At 26.3% G+C, this 23851-nt stretch overlaps 1 protein-coding gene across 1 annotated transcript; it reads right to left on the minus strand.

The window, feature by feature from the left end:
- Positions 1-274: 274 nt before the first annotated feature.
- Positions 275-23643, minus strand: LOC142321805 (ejaculatory bulb-specific protein 3-like). The gene is made up of 2 exons (XM_075360206.1): positions 23387-23643; positions 275-608 (listed from the first exon to the last, which is right to left on the minus strand). The coding sequence occupies exons 1-2, from the start codon at positions 23595-23597 to the stop codon at positions 415-417; spliced, it is 405 nt and encodes a 134-aa protein (XP_075216321.1). The 5' UTR covers positions 23598-23643; the 3' UTR covers positions 275-414.
- Positions 23644-23851: the final 208 nt, after the last annotated feature.

A 23851-nucleotide genomic window follows, 5' to 3' on the forward strand; every position in this document is an offset into this window, starting at 1 on the left:
TTGATTCTTTAAAAAAATTTGGAAGCTCTCTCATCAGGGCAGGTTATTTTAGTAACTTCATTCTTTAATAGAATACGTTTTTAGTATTAAAATTTGAAATTGCGAAAAAAATTTGAAATCTGCAATATGACGTGCTGTATAAGAATTAATAACACAATAATTATATTTGATACAAATATTTATTTACTAAAAAAAAAAAAATACACTTTGAATTTACTGATGAATTGTGTTGGGTAATTCATAAATACATTACTCGTACTTAGTACAACAGAAATTGATTTTAATAAGTTTATTTAATTAAATTTATCATCTGTTTTATTATACAAAAAAGAATTAAAAAAAGAGAAAAAAAGAGAGAGCGAACTTATTCTACATCACAAATAAAATATATTTAGATACTTTATTATTATTTATTTAGTGTGAAAGTTTTTCATTAAGAAATTCTTGCAACCTCTGCCTGTGTACGCTCTTTGGATCATATTTATTAATAAGTCGATCCCATTGTTGTGATCTCTTTGATTTCATATGTAACATAACCTTCTTTGCAGCACTTCTTTGTTTAGGATTACATTTTGAACAACCGGTTTCAATAGCATCTGGTAAAAGACCTGTACACAAAACAAAAACAAAATGTAATACTTAATCAAAGATCAATTGTCATATTAATTAAAAGTAAAAATAAAATACTGATATTATAGATTAATTATATATTACATTAAGATTTATTTTTTAATTAACATGTACAAAATTTAATTATTATTAATTTTATTGCTTTATTTGGAATAGATAAGCAGAAATATTTTTGATTTCATTGTTTAAAAAATAACAGACTCCTGCTCTTAAAATATTAGAATCAGTCTGATTAAAAATTTCTAGAACCATTCACTGATCTAATTCAAAAAATATCCCCAGTCATTTGGACCTCATTCTGATATTAAAAATATTTTCATATTATGAATTAAGAAAATTAGTTGAAAATTTTAAGGTTAAAAATAATGAATGTTCCTTATTTTTTTTCTTGAAAACTAACTGGTTCATAATATCTCTTTGTAGTTGCTACTCTTCGTTCTATTTCTTGGATTTTGAGTTCAGACGAAGGTTTCTCATCTTTGCATTATTTTACAAATTTTTCACGCGAAAACTATTCTTATCTAACTCTGCTCATATTTTACATAAAATTAAGTCTAAAAATTTTTGTAAATTAAATAAATCTGATGATTTTAAGAATAATTTAAAATATATTTTTAAAAAAGTTTTCAATGATTTTTAAATTTTTATTTCTTTTAAATTGATGTTAAAAGGTTTTAATGTAAGGAATCTGTTGAAAAGTGATTTTTTTTTCTTTAATTTGGTTCTGAAATCTAAGAGTTTACTTTTAAATAAGAATTATAAAAATGTTTTCCTTTTTAGGTTACTTTTTTAAGTTATATTAATTTAGCTTAATTATATCAATCTAAATACTATCAAAAATAAAATTTAGTTCTCATCTGACAGGATAAAATGAGATAAAACAGAAGAATTGGTAACATCTACTTGCATCTTTTTATTTATTTTTCACGGTTCTTGAGAATTCTCTTTGATAGTTTGCAAATTACAGCTCAGTTCACCAAAAATCAGTATTTAATAAAAAGTGAAAAAATAAAATAAAAAGAATAAAAAAAATAAAAATATTATGCTTCCCAGTAACTGTAATAATTAAGTGTGCGCAGAATTAATTATTAATGGTATATAAAGTAGGAAAAGAAATGATTTCTAAAAGAAAAACATAACAAAGGTAAATAAAAGGTAATTCCCAACTCAATTATTAAAGAATTTTCTCTACTTTCAGAAGAAATTTTAATTCAACAGAATTTAATTATTTACTTTTGAATCACTCTTTATTAGTATAGAGCCCTACACCTAAAAAGGGTACCTTTTGAAAAGATTTAAGCATCGGAAATTTATTGAGTAAAGTTTACTATTCAAGTAAACCTCTATAAAAATAACTTAAATATATATATATATATATATATATATATATTTTGCATAAACGTAAAATAATTAATTTCACATTTTAGTTAATTATTACGACGATATTTTAGAGATAAGAAAAATCTATAAAAGTGATCAACTTTACCAATAACAAACTTAGTTTCTGGAAATCTTCCAAAGAAATTAAAAATGAAAGAGAAGATACAAGATTTATAGCAGTTATTAATAGCTACATCAATTAATTAAGTATCGATTTAGTCGCTTTTTTAACCATTATAAATTTTATACATCTGCATTTACGTACATAAGTGAAATTTATTTATAAAAGAAAAAAAATTTTTGTTCATTTTTTTTTTTTGTAAATTACGTATTACTTTTCTTGTATGGTAACTGGATCTCATAACCAAACTGGTTTTGTGAGTTAAATCATAAAATAAATAAAAGTAAACTGTAACACAATCTTATTTATAACTTCATATCAAGCCGAGTTAAAAGAATGTTTTTTAATTTAAAGCACACGTGACGTAAGTTGTTATTAAATCAATAATATATTTACAGATAATGAAAGTTGTTTTGTTTTTATTTTCAAAGAAGTATATCCGGTTTAGTTATATATATATATATATATATATATATATATATATATATATATATAAAATTATATATAATACAATATAATTACATAAATTATATATAATTTACAGTAAAGAGATTATTAAACTGAATCCTAATAAGTTACTTGAAAAATAACACAAGAAAAATTGGATGCAATTGCAAACCGATTATTTTGAAAATAAAATTCAGAATATATAATTATTTATATAACAAATTACAATTCGTTTATGTTATTTTTAAAACAAAAGAAAATTCAAAACCAATCAGTTGCGCAAAATGCATGATTTTTTTAATAAAATATACGACAAAATATATCATAATCATAAGAAATATTAACAAATTCTCACTCAACTTCTTATTTAATTATATTAGTTTACAGTTACTATAAATATCATACAAACTTCAATATTGAAGAAGTCTAATCCACCGAATTACGCTGGAAAAAATATTATACTACCTCTAGCTAATTTATTGAGTATTACTTCATTTATCAGTTGCTATCGAGTACTAGGAAGAAAACTATATAAAATTCCAAAATTTATGTGTATATTTATTTTCGGTAAAATTTATTATAAATTATGTTAACTCTTAATTTTTCTAGAATTTTTTTTAAGAGAGTAAATCTCAAAACCTAAATATTTTGTAAGTGAAGGAGTGTATATTTTATCATTCTAAATTTAAATAATCTTAGGACTGTGGGTAAAGATTATGTAATTTTGGAGGAAACAACGGGGATTCAAATTTAGAAGATAAAGTGTTATTTATGACAGAGAATTTTGAGGTAAATATTCGAAGTTTCAAAATAGTTTAGACAATTTTATTAGCAATAAGATAGATAAATCCATTCTATTTATTTCTGTGTAATTAATCAGCTTAGTTAACGTCAAATAAACATAAAAATTAATGGGATGAATTTAGTTTTAAGGGTATTTAGGGATCGTGTTATAAATATATTTTTTTTTTATTTCAATTATATAATTATATTATATTTTATTTCAATTATTTTTTTTTATTTATTATATTATAAAATACTCGTATTTTTCAAAGTAGTGAACTCGTTAAACAGTATGGGAAATCGAGGTAATGAACACATAAATTGCGAAACATACGTATAAATATTGATCAATATAGACCAAAAATAGAATTCTGTTAATAACTAGCTTAGTCAAGTGGCTGTCTACTGACCGTGTTATCGGTACTAATCATACGGTGTACACCGATAACTGCAAGACTAAATAAGGTTAAGGCGGTTGTTAACAGGCTTAAAATAAAACAACAAAATAAACATTGTTTAGTGCTAACTTAGAGTTTCGACTGAATGCTTATTTCTAATTTTTCACTAGTTACATTACATACGTTACGAGTTAACCTAGAATATTTTCAACAAATATTATATACGAAATTGTCTTCTATTTTTACTTCCTGGTACGAAATAAAGGAAGTATTGTTATCGCAAAAAATTCCAGTTTCCAGATTTCAACGGAAATATCCATTTGACCATTCCTGAATCCATTTCGACTAATTTCGGTGAGATATCTGTATTTACGTATGCATGTATGTATGTACATATGTATCTCGCTCGCATAGCTCAAAAACGATTAGCCGTAAGATGTTGAAATTTTGGATTTAGGACCGTTGTAACATTTAGTTTTGCACCCCCGTTTTGATTGCAATCGACTGAACCCAACATGTCCAAAAAGCTCAAAATCAAAAAAAAAATTGAATTTTGGACTTTTTCTTAACTAAAGTAATAAGCCTTCATTGAATGATTTTCAACAATATATCATAAGTGATACGTATTTTCATTGGTTCCAGAGTTACAGCAAAATAAAATTTTAATTAATGAAATATATGGAGCTTGAAGGGAAAGGCACATCGGATCGATCGGACTTTCTCCTTTTTTTTAATTTAAACAAATTGATTTATTAATAATTATCAACCTTTGTAAAATAGTTTTTACGATAAATAATAATGCAATAACAACAAAAAAAAAAAAATTTTTTTTAAGTATCAGAAGTTATTAATGAAATAAAACTTTTTGTCCATTTCATTTTAAAAAAATGTGTATATTTAATGTAATAGGCGTCATGTAGTGTCCACATCAGTTTTTTTTTTCTAGCTGATGTGTAAGAGTGAAGACGTGTTTTTCTCTGGCTCTTAATAAGTTTTCGTTTTTTGTATGTTTTAGTTTTCGTGTTCGTGTTCTTGTTCATATTTTGTTTTGTGTTCTTTTTCAGTTTCTTTTTAGTTTATTAAGTAATAATTTTATTTATTTTAATAGCGCGTTGCTATGAACCAGCTACAAGCTGTTACTCATAGCAACGGCGAATCATCGAATGTAGGCAACAACATATTATCTCATGTGAACCCTACCCTATCAAGCAACGGAATACGCGGGCTAAAATGTTCGAACAGGAACCCTAGAAAACTGGCGTGGCGTAAATTGATTAAAGATGTCATTGTCGATAACATGAGTGACTATCAAGAACAGAATGTGAAGGTGACATTACAGACAATACTGAGCCAAATCCTCCCTGCCATGCAGTATCTCGTAGGCAAACCGAAATGGTCAGTTGGCAGACCGATGAAGTTCCGGTGGCGAAAAAACGCCAACGTACAGAACCTACTACTCGCGTTCAGTCAGTCGGTCAATCTAGTTTTACAGTTCCCACATCTAACAACTTTAGTCTTCTTGAAAGATTGTAGAAAGTGAAGGTTTTCAAATTAAAACATTGGAGTCAGAGTCTATTTTTGTGACAGGCGTTAGCTCCATATGTGAATTGAAGAGTTTCTTAGCACGCTTATTTCCCAATAATAATGTTACAAAATAAACTTTCACAATAATGAGATCGGGCCACTGTAAACGTTGTACCGGTGTACATTGAAACATAAAATCATCAGGTCAAAAATGTTTTAGGACAATGTCAGTCATTATACATACAAGCTTAAATATGAAAGGGTATATAGAGTGGTCATGCGAGGTATGTATCACTCGGAAGACAAAACGGTAATCATTTATGAATTGACTAAATTAGGCCATGAGATTAGAAACGTTGCCACTTTATTTCGTAGATTTAGAGCCAAAGTCTAATAATAAGAAAATTTTTAACGTGAAATCTCTGAATTATACAATTGTACGCTTTGAGGTTCTGTATGTCAAAAGAGAAATGGTCCAATGCATACGAATTCGTGTACGTACGTTCAGAGTACGTAGGACCGGAATACTTCCGGTCCTACCTACTCTGAACGAGTTAAGATGAGTGGTTCCTATGATCAGTAAACTACTGATAACTAGAATTTTCATGGGCTCATGCATATCGTAGACCATATATTTCACAAATTTGAGCAAATTATGGGAATTATGATGGACAGGATGTTCACACTTTTCCTGAGTTATCTTGAGAAAAAATTAAGGACTTTCAAATTAGCAATCTGGAATATTAACGGGTTGTCTGATAAGGAACTAGATTTGGATTTTTTGTTTCGTTATTATTATTAAATCACAAATCACTGAGTCTGTGGCTGCTTAATGTTGGTTCATGTAGATTTAATTTACTTATTATTCAATTATCTTACTTAACAGATTGTAAAGTTGCTGTAACGTTATAGTAAAAAAAATTTTCTACTTATTCTTACGTGAATAAACATTATATGATTAATGATTCTTTAATGAATCAGTCATTTGATAATCAATAAACAATTATTACCGAATAAAAAACAAATTAACGTTCCATAGTGTAATTTTTACCAGAAATCAGTAAACTTAAAGTAATTTAAAGCAATTCGACTTGTATGAATTTTTCTTACATATATTTAAGTCTTGAATTTCACCAAACGGAAAACTTTTTTTTGAATGATCTTTTAACAGAATTTCTTTTGATAGTCCCTTTGTAAATTTTTTGTGGAATACTTGACGAAAGATTACAAAAAAACATTTTGTATATAGACGATTTCAAGATGTTTTTATTTTCATTTTTTGTCACCATCATTGTTTAGGATTAAATTGTTAGTGAATATTGATTTAAAACTTGATATCATATTGAAATATAAATATTTTTGAGAAAAGTTTCAACAAAATTAATTGTAAAACTAAGCGTAAAAATAATATGTGTTCTTAAATTACAGAAAGCCTTATAGATCATGATCATTTTAATCTCAGACTACTTCTCTGAGTTTCTTTCTTTTTTTTTGCAAAACACCGGTTTTGTCTTTCATTTTTTTCATACAGAAGTATTTTTTGTAGGCTTTTAAAAATCTTAAATAAAATAACATTACTCAATTTAAATAAATTTTTAAGAATACTATACTGCAAACTAATTATTGTGTAATTTTTAATTCAACTTCAACTTATCGAATTTTAAGTATTTGCTAATTGAAAAGTTAATTAAGTATTAGTAATTTCTTATTTTAATTTGGTACCGGCTGTTAAGAGTTGAAATTTAAAAAAAAAAAATTAAAAACGATTTTTAATGTAGTATTTTTTAATTAGGATTTAATTTATTAGATAAAAAATATATAAATCTCCAAGCAATTGAGTACGTAATAAAAATAAAAGTTATCAAATAAGTGCTAACCAGTTTAAACTCAGAACTAATTTATTACTAAACTCATTTATTTTTTTGACATTTGAGTTAATAGATAAGATATAAAACTTACAATTCGTATAAAAAGAAAACTTGAAATATATATAGGTATATTATATTTTTATCATATAATATATTAATCATAACCTAATAATACAGTACAGGCTTAAAAGCCAGTCCGAAATTAAGAAATATCAAAATATAAATACATAAAATTTACAGGTGTGCTTTTGCGTAACAATTTCTATTCACATTCTTCTATAATACACAAACATTATATATTTTACATAATATGTTTAATTTATATAAAAGCGTTTAGAACTCGTTTTTATTGTGTAATATTATTTCATAAACAAAAACGTTAAATGCAAGAATATAACATATACAAGAGTACACTTCACTGACTTTTTTTTTAATTTAGTAATAGTTAAGAAGTTGTTAAGTTTTTTATAAAGCAACACAATGTATTTTGTTTTCATTTTAATCACTTTGAAAAGAATTTTTATGCGTATTCCGAACGCGTAATTTTTTTTTTCATTAACTTAATTATTATATTTTTAATTAAAACTATATATCAAAAAATGAATTTAAATATTAATCCTTAATAAAAATTTTTATTTTTTTTATTTTAAATTTTCAACCTGAAAAATAAAACTGAAAAATAAATAAATATACTATATTGAATATACTATTCTGAATATTTATATATACTATTCCCTCAGTCTCAGCTGATGTTGATAGTTAACAAACGAAAAGTCAATTCATTATATATCTTACAAAAACGTTTTTAAATGGTTTTGAGAATTTTCTTATTTTTCATGGTATTAGATGTAGGTATTTATTTTTTCATAAATATAACTGTTCAAATGCAACATATGAATATTTACTTTTAACAAAAATAAAAAACTAGATTAAAATATAGAGGTTACATAAAATCTTATTTAAAAGACAAATAATCTTATATTTACTGACAAATTAACTTTAATAAAAATAATAATAATAATAATATGAAACAGAAAAGAAAACCGATTTAAAATTCTAGCGTAGTAAGAATTTTGTATTTTGTTAGGCAAAATTAATCGAAATTTGTCTCAGATATTTAAAAATATCTGAAAAGGATAAATTTTATTAAAAATATTCATACCCACCTCGTAACAATTTGTGTGTTGTGAAAAATCCTGAAATTATTCAATTTGGACAGGATCATTAAAAATAATGTTAAAAAACCTTTTTAGACTTTATTTCGTAATAATTCATGAAAATCGGAATCTGTCGATTATTTAAATAAATAAATTACAGTAAAAGCAAAAACATACCTACTTAATGAGTATTTTTTTTTTTTTCTAATGGAATAAGTAACATTTTTTGCGCGCGCGTTTGTTTGTGTGTGTTGTAATATATATTAAAAACTGTTTAATTTTGCTTAATTCCAATTAAAATCAGCAGAGGAGTGGCTTATTTTTTCTCTTCAACAATGTTTTTTTTAGATAATATTTAATTTTATTTAAAATAACTGATAAATCAATTCACTTTTATCATTACAAATAATGGCAGTGACTGACTTAAAAGGTTACATTAAAAATATTAGCTCATAAAACGAGTGAAAGTATAGAGAAAGTGAAAGCAAATTTGTTAGAGCAAGTCTGACCTTCATTTATACAACTAGTTTATAATTCCTTGTAATATCATTGTCTTCAACCTTAAAGTTTATTGCTACAGACGGATTACGTTATTATAATTTCTACTTTCTCATTAAGGAATAGAGACTTATTCATCAATAAAGAAAAAAATTGTGATTGTGTTTGTAAGTTACTTAAATAAATCATAAATTTTATTCTTTTATGATAATCTTTGTATTAAATAAAAAATTGATATATTAATCAAAACAAATGTAATAGGTAATCTTCAGGACTTTTATTTCTCTTGATTTGTTTGTCCGGACTTCACGCAAGAATCGAGATAAGTGAAATTTAAACGATGAAGTTATGTAAACGAATAAGCTATGATAAAATTTTAACTTTCTTAAATTAAAATAAATAACAGAGGTAGATATAATTTACGAATTTCAAAAACATTTGGGCAAAAAATAAGGAAATAAAATTAAATTATTTTTTTTTGAAATATTTTTGTAACTATAAAATTGGGAATTCCTTAAAAAAATAAACATGAAATAAAATATTTTAAATTGTATGTAGAAAAGATTCATATTTAGTATTTGGGAGGAGCCTCTTTACCTCATCATATTGTCAAAACCTTTGCCTTAACTATTCATTTTAACGAAAAATTTCTTGTTATTAAATATAACCAATTTTGGCGTAAATATTTTTGATAAAATCTACTTAAATCGTATAATTTGTTTTTTTTATATATTTAGTATTTTTTTTTCTTATTACTTTTATTCTGTACCCTCGATTATTTACTCCATTATTTTTTTACTAAACGATATTTATCGTCTATAATTAATTTTTTTTCTCCATTTCATCAATTTCTTTCTCTTTCTTCACTTATTCATCTCGTAACTTTTTCACATTTTGATAATTTTCAAATTTTTTTGTAATACAGCATTTCAAAAGCTTCTATCTTTTTTTGCTTTTCCTATCGGCCTAGTTTGCTATAAAATTATTATTTCTTAAATAATTATCTTTCTTCTTAATTTTGTATTTAAGATCAATTTAACTAGATTCCTACTTGAATAATATTTCTCTTTTGCTTCTCAGCGTTGACTTTTTTTTTCGCTCACTTTTTGTGATGTTACAACCTAAAACGTTTCAACTTTTTTTGTAATATGTTTTCTTAATATAACACTTGACTTGAATGGTAATCCGTTACATTCAAACAATGTGTTTGTCAATTTAACTGGGATACTTTTTTGATGAAAGAAGGAAGTTTAAAGTGGAGAGCAATTTGGTTTTGACACATTTCAGTGCAATACTTGGTTTTATTTTTATTTATTTGCAAAACTGATTTTTTTTTTACAACTCAATATAAACGTTTAAGTAGTTTTTATTCTAGAGATTCATTATCAGGCTATTTTAATAGCTTTATTTTACCTCTGTGAATATTTATTCCGTTACTGATTTCAGTTCTTTTACTGATTTTTTTTTTTTTAATACAAAGATTAAAAAATAATGTCGATTGTTTAAATCCTTTTCCCATTCCTGTCTTTGAAATTTTTTCTTCATTTTTTACACGTATCGCAATTACCTAATTTTTATACTGAATCTACATAATTTCTTTATTTTTTTTATTATTATTTCAAACCCAATTCCAGTCATGTTGAACATGTCTTTACAATATCGCAGATCATTTAAAAAGAAGAGTAGATAATTCTACACTTTTGAAAAGAGTTCTGAAATAATAATTCTTTCATTATTAAGGCAAATAACTTTTTAGATCAGTTAATTTATTTATTTATGTACTTAAATTATCGATTGTTCATTGTTATGGAGCAGACAAGCTGTAAAAAGTGGAACAGAGATAGTTACTGAAAAGACGTGACTCAGCAGTACTCCGTTATGTTAAATGTATGTTAATTTAACTGTGCTATTTGTCTAATGAGAGAAAGAACTTCTTAATAGGAACAAACTCAGACTGTCACAATTTTAAATAATATGCTACATTGTTTAAATAATATTACAAACCACTTTGTAACAAATAAATTGTATATTTTTCGTCTTTTAAAATTTTAATTATATCTAACCATTAAACAATTATTTGCAAATGTATGATACTTCCTTCAATTTTGTTACACAAGATAATTTTTCGTTTTCAGTAAAAGTCGTTTTGTATATAAGCACAATCGAATAGCATAAATTCCATAAGTTAGATTATTTTGTTTTTGGATTTAATAAAAAATATTTTAATTGAAATTGGTATTACATAAAACTTGATATTAAAATAGTAACACTGTCATTACAACGAAATTGTTACTTCATTAGTTCTTTTTAATTCATTCTTGTATTCATTACTTCATAATAATAATAACAATAATAATCCCAAAAACAGTAAGAAAATATTAAATACAAAACAAAAGACAATCATTTAACGCATTACAAATCTAAAATTTGTTATATCTTTATTTTATTAACTTGGATAGTTTTGTACCTTTGCATGTGAAGAATATTCATTTTTGTTGCTTTGTATATAAAGTCTCTAATATATATATATATATATATATAGCGTACGTAAACAGTCTATCATTATATATTATACGTTTGTATAGCCCTATCACTGATATGTTATGTACGGATTAAAGCAAATATAACTTGGAGGTTGTAGTGTCCCAGTTGATAGAGAAAGTTTGGAAGATATTCAATTCAACAAATAATAATAATAGTAATAACAAGTTACACAATAATGATGTTTATGTGGTAGCTTTGCTATGTTGTAGTTGTTTTTGTTGTAGTTGTTGTTATTATCATTGCTTAATCGGTTTAACAAAGACCTTTTATTAAACACATACCGACAACTTTGATTCATGATGAAATTACGTAATGTAAAATTTACCTTTACTCATTCTTCTATAATTCGTGTACCTTAAAATTAAATTATTATTATAGCAGTTCATTGTCAGATTCCCTTGGTATAATAACGTTATCTATTACTTGATAAAAATATTAATTACTGTCTGTTGGCTAATTTAATATTTTAATAACGTCAAGGATACTTATTCTTTTGTTTTTAAACATTCTCTTACTGTTTTGGAATTATTATTATTATTATTATTATTATTATTATTATTATTATTATTATTATTATTATTATTATTATTATTATTATTATTATTATTATTATTATTGTCATTATTATTATTATTTTGTTATTATTTTTTTATTTTTTTTAAGTTTTAGGAGCATTGACTACTGTGGTCATTCGTCCCATCCATCCACAACAAGAAGAAAAAACAGGTACTATTCCCTCCCTGTAATAAAGCACTAGCGACATAGTCAAGACTTGTCTTGTCAATAAAAATCATCTAAACACTGACTCGCTATAGGAATAAAACCCAAAAGAACACAATATGGCAAGTATATAAAGAGTCCTTGCCACTTAAAAACAAGAAACCATTTCTTTCGAAACGTCGTCAGTAAATTTAAACCATTCAAATCATCATTCCAAAACGTCAGTATATAATTATATATAAGTTATGACAAGAGTGTAAAGGGCTCTTGTCACTTAATATCTCGCATCAAAAATAAACAATCTAAAATTTATTTAAAAATACATATCTAGAAATTTTTCCATAGAATTTAAAATATAAAATCAATTTTCCTTTAATTTTATCGCCGCGGTTTTCCCTTTGGCCATCCTTTTTTAGTTCTTTACTTCATCCTGCGAAGGCCTTGATGTTGACATCCATGGCGTCCGAGTACTCCGAGATGGAGTCTTCTGTTCCCCCGCCGAAAGTCTCGGAAGATCTCCTGCTCCCTGCGTCAGATGACACCAGGTCCGATTGCGCAGACAAAAGTACAACGCAGTTCATGCTGGACGACGCACTTACAGCCAAAGTTTGTGGAGCAGTCTATTCTCCCGCCCTTTCCGGTAATGATCTCTGTGGTTTCGGAGGTTCAGCTGTCGGTTTTTTAAAATCCTCCTTTTCCAAAATCATAACTTTTATTTTCACTGTTCCCTCGGTGTGGGATTTTACTTCCTGTACCTCTCCTTTAGTTGGTTCAGTTTTCTTTTCACTTACTGCTTTAATTGTAGAAACAGATTTCGGTTTTACTGTGCTAATTTCGACAGGTCTATTTACTTTCTTCTGCACAGGCTTCGGACTAATTTCTCTTGACGGACATCTCTTCATTTTGTCCTCGATGATTCGTTCGATCATCGTAGGCTAAGGCTGGTGCCAACTCTGCAAGCACTTCATTTGATTTTATGGAATGTGTAGAAGCCGCAGTAGAAGCCGCAGTAGCAGCCGCAACTTGCGCATACGAAGCTGTTTTAGGTGTCCTAGCAAGCACAATTTTTCTTGCTTCGAATTAGCTCACTTTCTGTGCTGTCTTAATTTCTTGAATTGCTACTGCCTGTTTATATGTAGGACAATTCCTTGACTTCGCAGAATGGTGTCCATGGCAGTTGACACAGACAGGAGGATCCCTGGACGAGTCATCTGGGTGTAACGGCTCACCACACACGCAAATCTGTTTCCATGTACAACGTGCGGCCGTATCCCCGAATCGCTGACACCCAAAGCAACGCAGAACTGTTGGAATAAATGGACGTACATCCAGCGTGTGGAAACCAGCCTTAATTTTCTCTGGACACTAAGGTTTATTGAATGTTAACACATGTGATGTAAAGGATTGAACTTTCCCATTCCGACGCATGTTTAGGCGACGGCACGCAATAAAACCTTGATCGTGTAATTCATCAACAATCTCCTCTTCAGTGCAGTTTAACTAATCTCTGCACATGACAACGCCCTTCGAGATGTTCAGAACACCATGAGGAGATACCTCAATGTCCATGGCTCCAAGTTTCGTTGCTTTTAATAACCGTAATGATTGGACATCATTAACAGTTTTTACAAAAAGACCTACTGCAGTTTTCTGTGTTTCCAATTTAATATTATTATTATTATTATTAAATAATGAATACAATCATGAATCAAAAAGAGTAAAAGAAGTGATAATTACGTTGTAGTGACTATATCTGATATATAAAAAGCAGATTTAAAGAAATTATATATATATAGCTCATAAAAATATATAAAACTTCATAACTCATAAAATTTCGTAATACTTCGACCTACCTTTCTTAATAATAATATTAATTTTGTTTTTTTTGTGAAATTCAATAGAAAGTATTATTTACGGAAGTGTGGAATTAAGTAGAAATTATACAATTCATTAAAATTCTACATATAAATATAATAGTACACTAAATTACAAAAATAAAATTTTAAATGAAAAAAATTAATTCAAATTTTCAAAAAGTTCTATTATATTTTATGATAACTTAACCTAAAAAAGCAATAAAATTTGAGACATTATTACATTAAGTTTAAAACATAAAAGGACATTATTTTTAAAAGGATTTTTTTAATGTTGATAAGTAACAAATATTTTAGTTCATTCAAATTGTCACATTGCATTTAAACAGAATAAAGTTATTCTAAACATACAAAATTGAACATAGTTGAAGAAAATTAATTTCTCAAAAATCAGTTATAAAAATAATAATAAATAAATAAATAACACAGAAGTGCATATTTATGTACTTCAAATGTAAATAATATTTATAGGTTAACAGTATTTATTTAGGAATTTTTAACAAAATTTTTATATTTTTACTAAAAAAAAATAATAATTAATTAGATATAAAAAATTTGTTTATTAATATCAAATAAAATAAACTTTAATGAAAATCTTAATTTTTTGATGATTTCAGGCTTCAAAATTTAAAGAATGGAAATGTTACTAAAAAACAAAATTGTTCAGTTTATTTTCCAGACGATTTAAATTCTTAAAAAGGATTTTATAATTTTCAGTTTTATCTTTATTTAAAATATTAATAGGCACATATAAATAAGCTAACTTCCAGTACAAAAAACAGTCGTTAAATGTGTAACTAACATCAACATAAAAGGCAATTTACTGGAAAATAACACTAAGTCTATTGGTAAGCAGTTTTATTAGCAATAGGTAAACGTAATACATTTGGAAAAAAATAATTAACGTATCACATAGTTCTTTAAGAAAAAAGATTGCTCTGATTTAACATTTACCTAATAAATTTGTTGTTTTTTTCGTCTTTATTTTAATAACGTTTATAAATTCATCGTTTACTTCAGTGATAATAGCACTGATAAACATAATTTTTGTTTCCTAAGATGCAATACATGATTTTAATCTTTTTTTGATGCTGAAAACGAATATGAACTCAGAATCTCTCTATCAACCACCATTTATGAAAAATTTTTAATTTTAATTAAAGGATTTTTTTCATTTTTCAACGTATAGTTAACACTTTAAACTCCTATATTGTATTTTTTACCTCATTTCTTACTGTTTAACTTTGTTAACATAATTTGTAAACAATACTGGACCAAGAATTAAAGATTTTTTATAGAATTTTAAAATATTATGATATATCTAATACTAAAGAGTGAGCCTTCATGGACAAGATTAATCATGTCTGTGTAGGTCAAAACATGTAACTGAAAACACAGGTGTGTTGTTTGTATTAAGCACTGGATTTAGGAATGAATTAATTTTGTTCATTCTTATTGGTTTGTTAACAATGCACTACCAAAATGCCTCGAAATTGTGTAAATGATGTGGATGCCTTTTGTTATGTATGTGGTGAGTTTAACGTAAAATTAAATTAAAAAAAACATTACACCATTAATTAAGAAAGCATATCATTGGTATTTTCAGTGAAAAATTGGTGATAGGATAAGACGTGGTCTCCTCATATAGTATGCACTAATTGTTCTGTATATTTAAGAGGATGGCTGAAAGGCACACGGAAGACTGCCATTTGGTATACCTATGGTTTAGCGTGAACCAAACGACCATGTAACAGATTGTTACTTTTGCTTAACAAGTGTGTCTGGAATTTCCAAAAATAATCTAAACATACTGTGAAATATCCTTCATTGCAATCTGCAATCAGGCTTGTACCTCAGAGTGAAATTATTTCAGTTCCAAAGCCACCTGTGAATGTATGTTTCGAAAGCAGCGATAATGAATCAGGCAGTACTAAAGAAGACAACAATGATTTTGATTTTGAATTATCTTCCAATAAGCCACAGCTTATATCACAAAGTGAATTAAATGACTTGGTTAGGCATTTAAATTTATCAAAAAATCAAGCTGAACTGTTAGGATCAAAACTGAAGGTTCGAATTTACTTCAAAAAAATACAAAAATTTCGGGCTTTCGAAGCCGACAAAAAGAACTTTCTCAATACTTTATTTATGAAAATAATTTGGTTTATTGCACAAATATTTATGACCTTACGTTGAACTTAGAACAATTTCATAAACCAGAGGACTGGCGCCTTTTCACAGATTCGTCCAAGTATAGTTTAAAAGTGATTCTACTACACAACGGTAATAAATATCCTTCGATACCAATAGCTTATGGTATTAATTTGAAAGAGAGATACGATGCGATGAAAGACGTTGTTGAAAAAATAAATTATAAAAAACAGCTGGAACATATATGGTGATTTGAAAGTTATAGTTATTTTGTTAGGCATGCAGTTAGGCTATACTAAGTATGTGTTTTATTTGCGAATGAGACAGCCGAACTAGGGATAAACATTATGTTACCAAAGAGTGGAAGAAACGAGATATCATCAAATGGGAAAAATATTATTCATGATCCCTTAGTTGAACCCAAAATAATATTTTTAGCCCCTCTCCATATCAGCCTAGGACTAATGAAAAATTTTGTAAAAGCAATGAAGAAGGATAGTCCCAGATTTTAAAACATCTGGCAGAAATTTCCGAATGTAAGTGAAGGAAAAATTAAAGAAGGAATATTTGTTGGTCCTCAAATAAGAGAGTTGGTCAAAGAATATGTATTTAAGTCAATGTTAAATAATGTAGAAAGTGCAGCTTGGGCTTCATTTAAAGACGTTGGCAAACATTTTCTCACCAAACAAAAATCCGACAATTACCACGATATTGTTAACCAACTTCTTACTTCATACAGAGCTATGGGATGTAATATGTCTTGGAAAATACATTTCCTCCACTCACATCTGGATTTTTTCCCGGACAATCTCGGAGACGTAGTGAACGTTTCCACCAAGACATTTCGGTGATGGAAAGCCACTATAAAGGTAAATGGAATACTAACATGCCAGCCGATTACAGTTGGACATTAATCCGGAATGTGCAAAGGTTATTCATAAAAGAAAAGCATCAGCGAAATCATTCTAACACAGGTATGGCCATGCAAAATTATAAATTTGACAGATTTTAGCTATATTTTCCCTTAATTTTTTTGAAGCGTAATTACTTTAAAACTAAGGGTGATAGAAAATTTGTATTTACAGATCTTCAATGTACGCAAAAAGCAATTCAGGAAATGGTATCACACTTAGAGAGACATTAAATTTTTTTTTTTTTTGTCTATCAGTGTAGTGGAAAGCTATTATCACCACCTTACTAAAGCCTTGTAATTTAAAAAAAGTCTAATTCTATAGGCTAAAACTATAAAAAAAAAATTGATTCACTATTTAATAATACGAAATTTATTATTCCTAAAACTGTTTTGACAGTAATGGAAATTAAATAAATAAAAATATTTATCTCTCTAATTAATAAGGAAAACTGAACATATTTTTGGAGATCATAAATTTGAATTAGACGCAAGACCAAAGCAGCTTGAGGGTTTTACTAAAACCTGATAAGCTGAATAGCTTATCAGGTGAAGTGATACCTGAATATAATGATTTATTCACACACACGTGCGAGCGCGCGCACGCGTGCACAAAGTCTCTCTCTCTCTCTCTCTCTCTCTCTCTCTCTCTCTCTCTCTCTCTCTCTCTCTCTCTCTCTCTCTCTCTCTCTCTCTCTCTCTCTCTCTCTCTCTCACTCTGTCTCTCTCTCTCTCTCTGTGTGTCTGTCTGTCTGTATATATATATATGTATGTGTGTGTGTGTGTGTTATTTGATTCTCATTTTCTTCTTTCATTCCTGAATACGATGCTAACTTAACACAAGAAACCCAGAGTAAAACATTTAAAAAAATAAAAAGGTATATTGGTACATTAACCATCATTCCCTCTAAAAGGTTTTTTTCTTAGTCAATATTGTTTTAACCGATCAGTGGCTGGAAGTCCAATATAGTATTTTTAGAAAAATAATGCTCGCTAGAAAATTTACCAAAATACCACTAAATTCGGTCTGAACGTTATGTAACAAAATCTAATGCAGCCTTTGATAAGTTAGATTTACCTTAATCATATTTTAATTCTAGGAATTCTAGGATATTTTAATTCTAGGATTCCAGTACCCTATCTTAATACACAATTAAATACAAAAGTGTATGTTTGTAAACACTGTATTTTTTCAATTCATTGATCAGGAGTCGAATGTTTAAAAATTGATTCGATGCTTCATAAGTGAATAAAAATAAATCAAAAATGTATGTATATATTTTTTTTTTAAATCGATTATAAAGATTTGTTTTTATTAATTAAAAATAATCAGAAAGAAGGTTAGGAAAAGAACGGTAACTAATTATATGAGAACTAGTTAATTATTTAATCTTCTATTTTATTTTCTTCATTGATCCATTTCAGCCTTCCTTTAACAGGGTATGCAAACTGAAACGTAAACTTGAATCGTTAGCTTTTCCAATAATTATTACTACACGTATAATCCTTTTACCCCTTTCGGTAATTAAAAAGATGGAGTAGATTAAAATTAAACAAAAATAATAAATTAATCTTTTTTATATAATTAAGATTAACTTTTTAATTGAGTTTAATTTTTAAATTTTAGAATTTAGTAATTTTTTTTCTTTTGAAAATCTTGAGTAATATCAAAAAAATGTGTATTTAATTAATTTTCAGTAAAATTTAAAAAATTCCTAAATAATACTTGTCTGCTAATGTAATTCTTCGTTAAAGTATTTATTTTAAACAACATTTAATCTTAAAAATTTAAATATGATTCTGTGTTGAATTATAATTTACATCAGTTAGGTTTCATGACATAACGGATGTAGGTATTTTGGTATGAGTTTCTAATTACTTCTAATAATGAAATTGGCATGAATAATAAACATCTATTCCATTTTTATAAGGAAAAGAAAGGAGATAACATTTCTATTTCTATTTTCTTGAAAAGAAAAATATTAATAAAAACATACTTCATCATATTAACATGCTAATGCCACCGAAATTCTAATGGTATTCAATCTAAAAGTAGTAGTTTCACTTTGTTCATCATACACACTACTTGAATATAGAATATTATCACTATCAGAAAAAGATCATACTAGTGACTTTTTTATTTCATGTTCTTTACATGACACACAAACACACATTCATATATAAAAGAGTGATAATGTAAAATAATAAATTAGTGCACCTTATTCTGTCAAAAAAAAAAATGCATTTTACTTTATCTAATTATTTATGGAAATTGTATTTATAAATTACAGACTTATATAATATATATATATTATATAAGAGAGTGTATAGATACACTCTTGACCAATCACCCACACACACGCGCACTCTCTCTCTCTCACTCTCTCTAAGTGTAAAATATTAACATTATTAATAGTTTAGAAAACTCAAAATTCCTTAAAGCGATGTACAAGAACAATATATATTCCAGATGATCAAAAAAATTTTATTATGATCAATTCATTAACTTAAAGTAGTAGTATATACTTTAAGTTATATTACATTAAAGTAAACTAATTCCTTTCAAATTGCTATGTTTAAAGATTGGCTAATATAATTGGTAATAAATCTAAAAAAAAAAAGTTTACAATTTTGCAGAAAAATTTTGTCTTTAGACTCTTAGAAAAATAATAAATAAATTCCTATATCAATTAATGCATAGTTAAAGTAAAAAGAAAGAAAATAAAAGTAAAATTTCTTATCTTAAAATTTTAATAATAGAGGTAAAACTAAATATTCCAAATAATAAGAGAAAATCTCCATTTTTTTTTTTTTTTTTTTACTGGATACTCGAAAGACAATCTTCAATGGGAATTAGAAATGATAACTATATATATAAACACAATTAAGGGAAAGTGTAATAAAGGCTAATATCACACTTCAAGTGCAATCAGTATTATGCGTATGCAATTAAAAAAATTATCTCAAGCTGTTTGAAATTTAATATTTTATTTAAAATACTTTTCTAGTTTTATTGTAGGTTGCAAATCAGTTCACAAATAAATATTACTTCTTATAATAAAGAAACTACTACAATATAAATATTTTCATAGTGCTAGCTTTTGCTGCTTTTTTATAATGTAATAATTGACAACTATAAAAATTATACAAAGGCGTTTTTATCCAACATTTATTAAATATAAAATCTTCAGTCTATTTACCGCCTAACAATCGTACATGAATTATTGTTGTATTAACCATATAGATGTTTATTATTACTGGTGTATTACCATATAAGGTGTTTATATAATATCATTATAGAAATAGTATATTTAAAAAAAAAAAAATGAGCAAATCAAGTGCATGACCGAAGCGATTAAAAATTATGTATAATATTATTCGGAAAATGAAGGGAACAGCTGTGGCAAGCAAAATTCAGTCACTGAACCAATGATTATTTCCAACATATAACAAAAAAAATAAATAAAAATAAAGAATTTTAAATAGCATTTAAGAATTATTATTTGCATACATATAATTTGTTTTTTTTTTAATTCAAGGTTAACTGCCTCACAAGAGACTATTATCTAAGTTTAGATCAGTGTAAAGATCTTGTTAGTCTACCCATACAAGAAATATACAATTATATAGATATATGTTTGTTCGATCAAGAATTACCGGTAACACAATGAGTTTGCAATTATTTTGTTAAAAATTAGCAAAACAATCTGATAATAAAAAAATTTCACTTTTAATTTGATCTTGACTAAGTTATACCAAAACGTTTAGCAAAAGAGTAAGTACAGGTGTATTACTTTTATTATAAAAAAACATCTCATTTTTGATGGTGTGATCCTCTAACCCCAGAAAATGTGATAGGGAATTTATGAATATGAAATAACATTTTAATTTTTATTTATTTATTTTATACTGGAATATGTCAGTCCTTGCTTTTCATAGAAAATAAGAAAAAGTTTAATATTATACTCTTGAAAATTAAAACTATTTTAGTATTCATTTTCATTAATTCGGTTTATAACATTTAGTCAGTTTTCTTCAGGTGTATTTTTCTTTTCAAGAAACAATTATAAAAATGTTTTTTTTAGTCGGATTTTATTTTAAATATTTTGTCGATATTTGTTTTCCTATTCATTGATTAATTAAATAATTTTACTGATATTTTCAGAATTATTTTTTATACATATTTAACTTTTATACCTATTTTTACTTTACCAATGATACAGCTTTATTGATGCTGCAGCAAAGCTATAAAAGGAAATTATAGCAATCACCCAAAATTTTGGAATCAGAGTGTTTGCACACCTAAACATAGTCTAAAAAACATAAAAAAGTTGTAATAATTTTTTGAAAATATTAGGCAAGTACGTAAATGTGTCGGCCTATACTTTGAATAACATCGCTGTACTAGTTCTACATAAATTCTACTAAAATGGCTATGGCATTAAATTTTGAACAAAATTTAAAAATGAAATTTTTTACTTTTGAATTTTTTACTTTTTGTGTACTGGTAGTAGAAAATTGATCTTAGAGCATGAGAAATACTTACATTTTCGAATTTAACAGTGTTTACGGGTGGGGAATATTCAACATTATTTCTTAACATTTTTTGTCTCATATCTTGAAAATCATTGACCTTTTTCCCGGACTTTCGTCTCAGCTGGACAAAATAACCATATTTTTTTTTTAGTTAACTATAATCTTGTTTAGTCTTTTTCAATAAAATTGCACCAAATCAGGCTAACTTTTTGAAGTAAATAAATAAATTTTAAACTCTAAAAACTAAGAAGATTGAATTGGACTCGTACCCAAAATATACCTTTTTTAAAACTTTAATTTTCAAGATTTAAAATTCAAATATTTCTAGTATTAATGTAGACTTATAGGCGCAGGAACGTTTTTTTAAAAACGGGATCCCATTGGACCCAACTTAAGAATTTTTTTTTTTATAATCTCTGATACTTTATCTAATGTTTTCAAGTTGAGGCTATTATTAAAAATGATATCAGGAATCTGGGAAAAGAGGGTTAAATGAAAACCAAAAGGTTTTATTAAGAATTTTATTATTTTCTTAGTTATACTTTAAATATGAAGTGCTTTAAGATAAAAATGTTATTTAATCAAGGAGGATAAATTGGACCCAATTGTTTTTCTTTATTGATAAATTTGATCTTTTTCGCAATTGTACTCTAAATATTGCATAAAAAAAAATTTATTAATATTAAAAAAATCTCTATGAGGTACTTGAAATAAAAATTTGTCTAGAGTAAATCAGAAAAGGTTAAGTAACATTTTGCCAGTTTTTTTATTCATATTCGTGTTATATGAAACTAATATATATATTAATATCCTTACAAATTAGGCACATAAATATAGTACTATATCTTTACTGAAATCTGAACCTCAGTTTTATCGAATCACAGAATAACTACTGTGACAACCATTGATGTTTACTATTCAGCTAACCTATGAAAAATGTATTAATTAAGCATTGTTCTATAAAAATTATTATTCTATAAAAATATTTTTAATTATTTTTTCCCCAGTAACATTTACAGTAATTAATAACTTTTAGAATAACAGTAGTCATAATATCTTTAAAGATAACTGTTTCTGAATAGATGCCATTTTAAATAAAAATATAAAGAATTGTAATTAAGACTAAAATGAATAATTTTAAAAAAAAACGATAAAAAAAGAAAGAAAGAGTATTCTAAGAGAAGCAAATTGTAATGTAGAGATCTTAGTCAAATAATTAACTTTAAGAAATTATTTTTTTCATCAAAATTGTTGTAACCGCTATAACATCTTTTACTGAAACTCACTTAAACGGTTTCCTTTTTATCCATTTTTAATACTGCATTGTAATAAGTCTTTTTTTTTTCATTAATTATTTCAGTTATTTTTTTAACTAATTCTTAATTATTATTTCCAACAATGTACAACAAAAAAATAACAATGAAAAGTGAAGTAATGAAAAATATTTATCAACTTATAAGAATAATAAATCTCTTTATATGTTTAATTCAAGTCTGAGTACTGACTTAAGCTGAATACAGCATTATAACATTTTTTTTAAACATAAAAGTTTTTTAAATATTTTAAACATAATTATTTTTAAAATAATTATATTAAAAAGAATTAATTGGTTAATAAATAAGAAATAAAAAATTTTAATTCACGCAATAAGGAAAATACAAAATCTACTTATTCATCTACATGAAATAAAAACCTTAATAACTATTTAATATTTTACAGGATTTTTTTAAATAATATAGGCTGTTCCAAAAACAAGAACAATTCGTTAATTTTCAAAAATTATTAAAACAATTATAAATAAATTCTGTATATTTTTAATAATAATATAATATTTATAATACTGACGTTTAAGTTCTCGTCCTTCATTAGTACATGCTCCTTCACCCATTAAACATTTGAAGTACTGAGTTAAGACTCTTTCGTTTCCTAATATTTTATCGATATCAATATTATCGTATTTCGTAGTATATTGATCAGCCGCCCTACATGTTATAGATAGGCACAATATCAGAAGACTTAAAGCGAAAAAGACAACCGAATAATTTCTGTTCATCATCTTGACCGTACTCTTGGTTATTGATGCTATCACATAATTCGACGATCCTGCACTCCTTCTTATAGTAACTGTCCTACTCTTCCCTCCACCTTGTTAGAATTCCCCACTCTGTAATCATGTTACTGCTTCTAGTAAATAATTACCGGGTAAGTTCCCCACCAAACATCTTGACAGCTAATGCAGTGCTAGTTTCATATTATAGTTTTTTTTTTTTTTAAAATAATAATAAAGAAAATATACGTCCATGTAATTTA

This window comes from Lycorma delicatula, chromosome 3, assembly GCF_047948215.1.
Source record: "Lycorma delicatula isolate Av1 chromosome 3, ASM4794821v1, whole genome shotgun sequence".
Taxonomy (NCBI): Eukaryota; Metazoa; Arthropoda; class Insecta; order Hemiptera; family Fulgoridae; genus Lycorma; species Lycorma delicatula.

Coding starts and splice junctions, on each gene's coding strand:
- LOC142321805 (XM_075360206.1), bottom strand. CDS start 23,597: ATGATGAACAGAAATTATTCGGTTGTCTTTTTCGCTTTAAGTCTTCTG. Junction 609..23,386: donor TGAAGGACGAGAACTTAAAC/GTCAGTATTATA, acceptor TTTTGTGTACAG/GTCTTTTACCAGATGCTATT.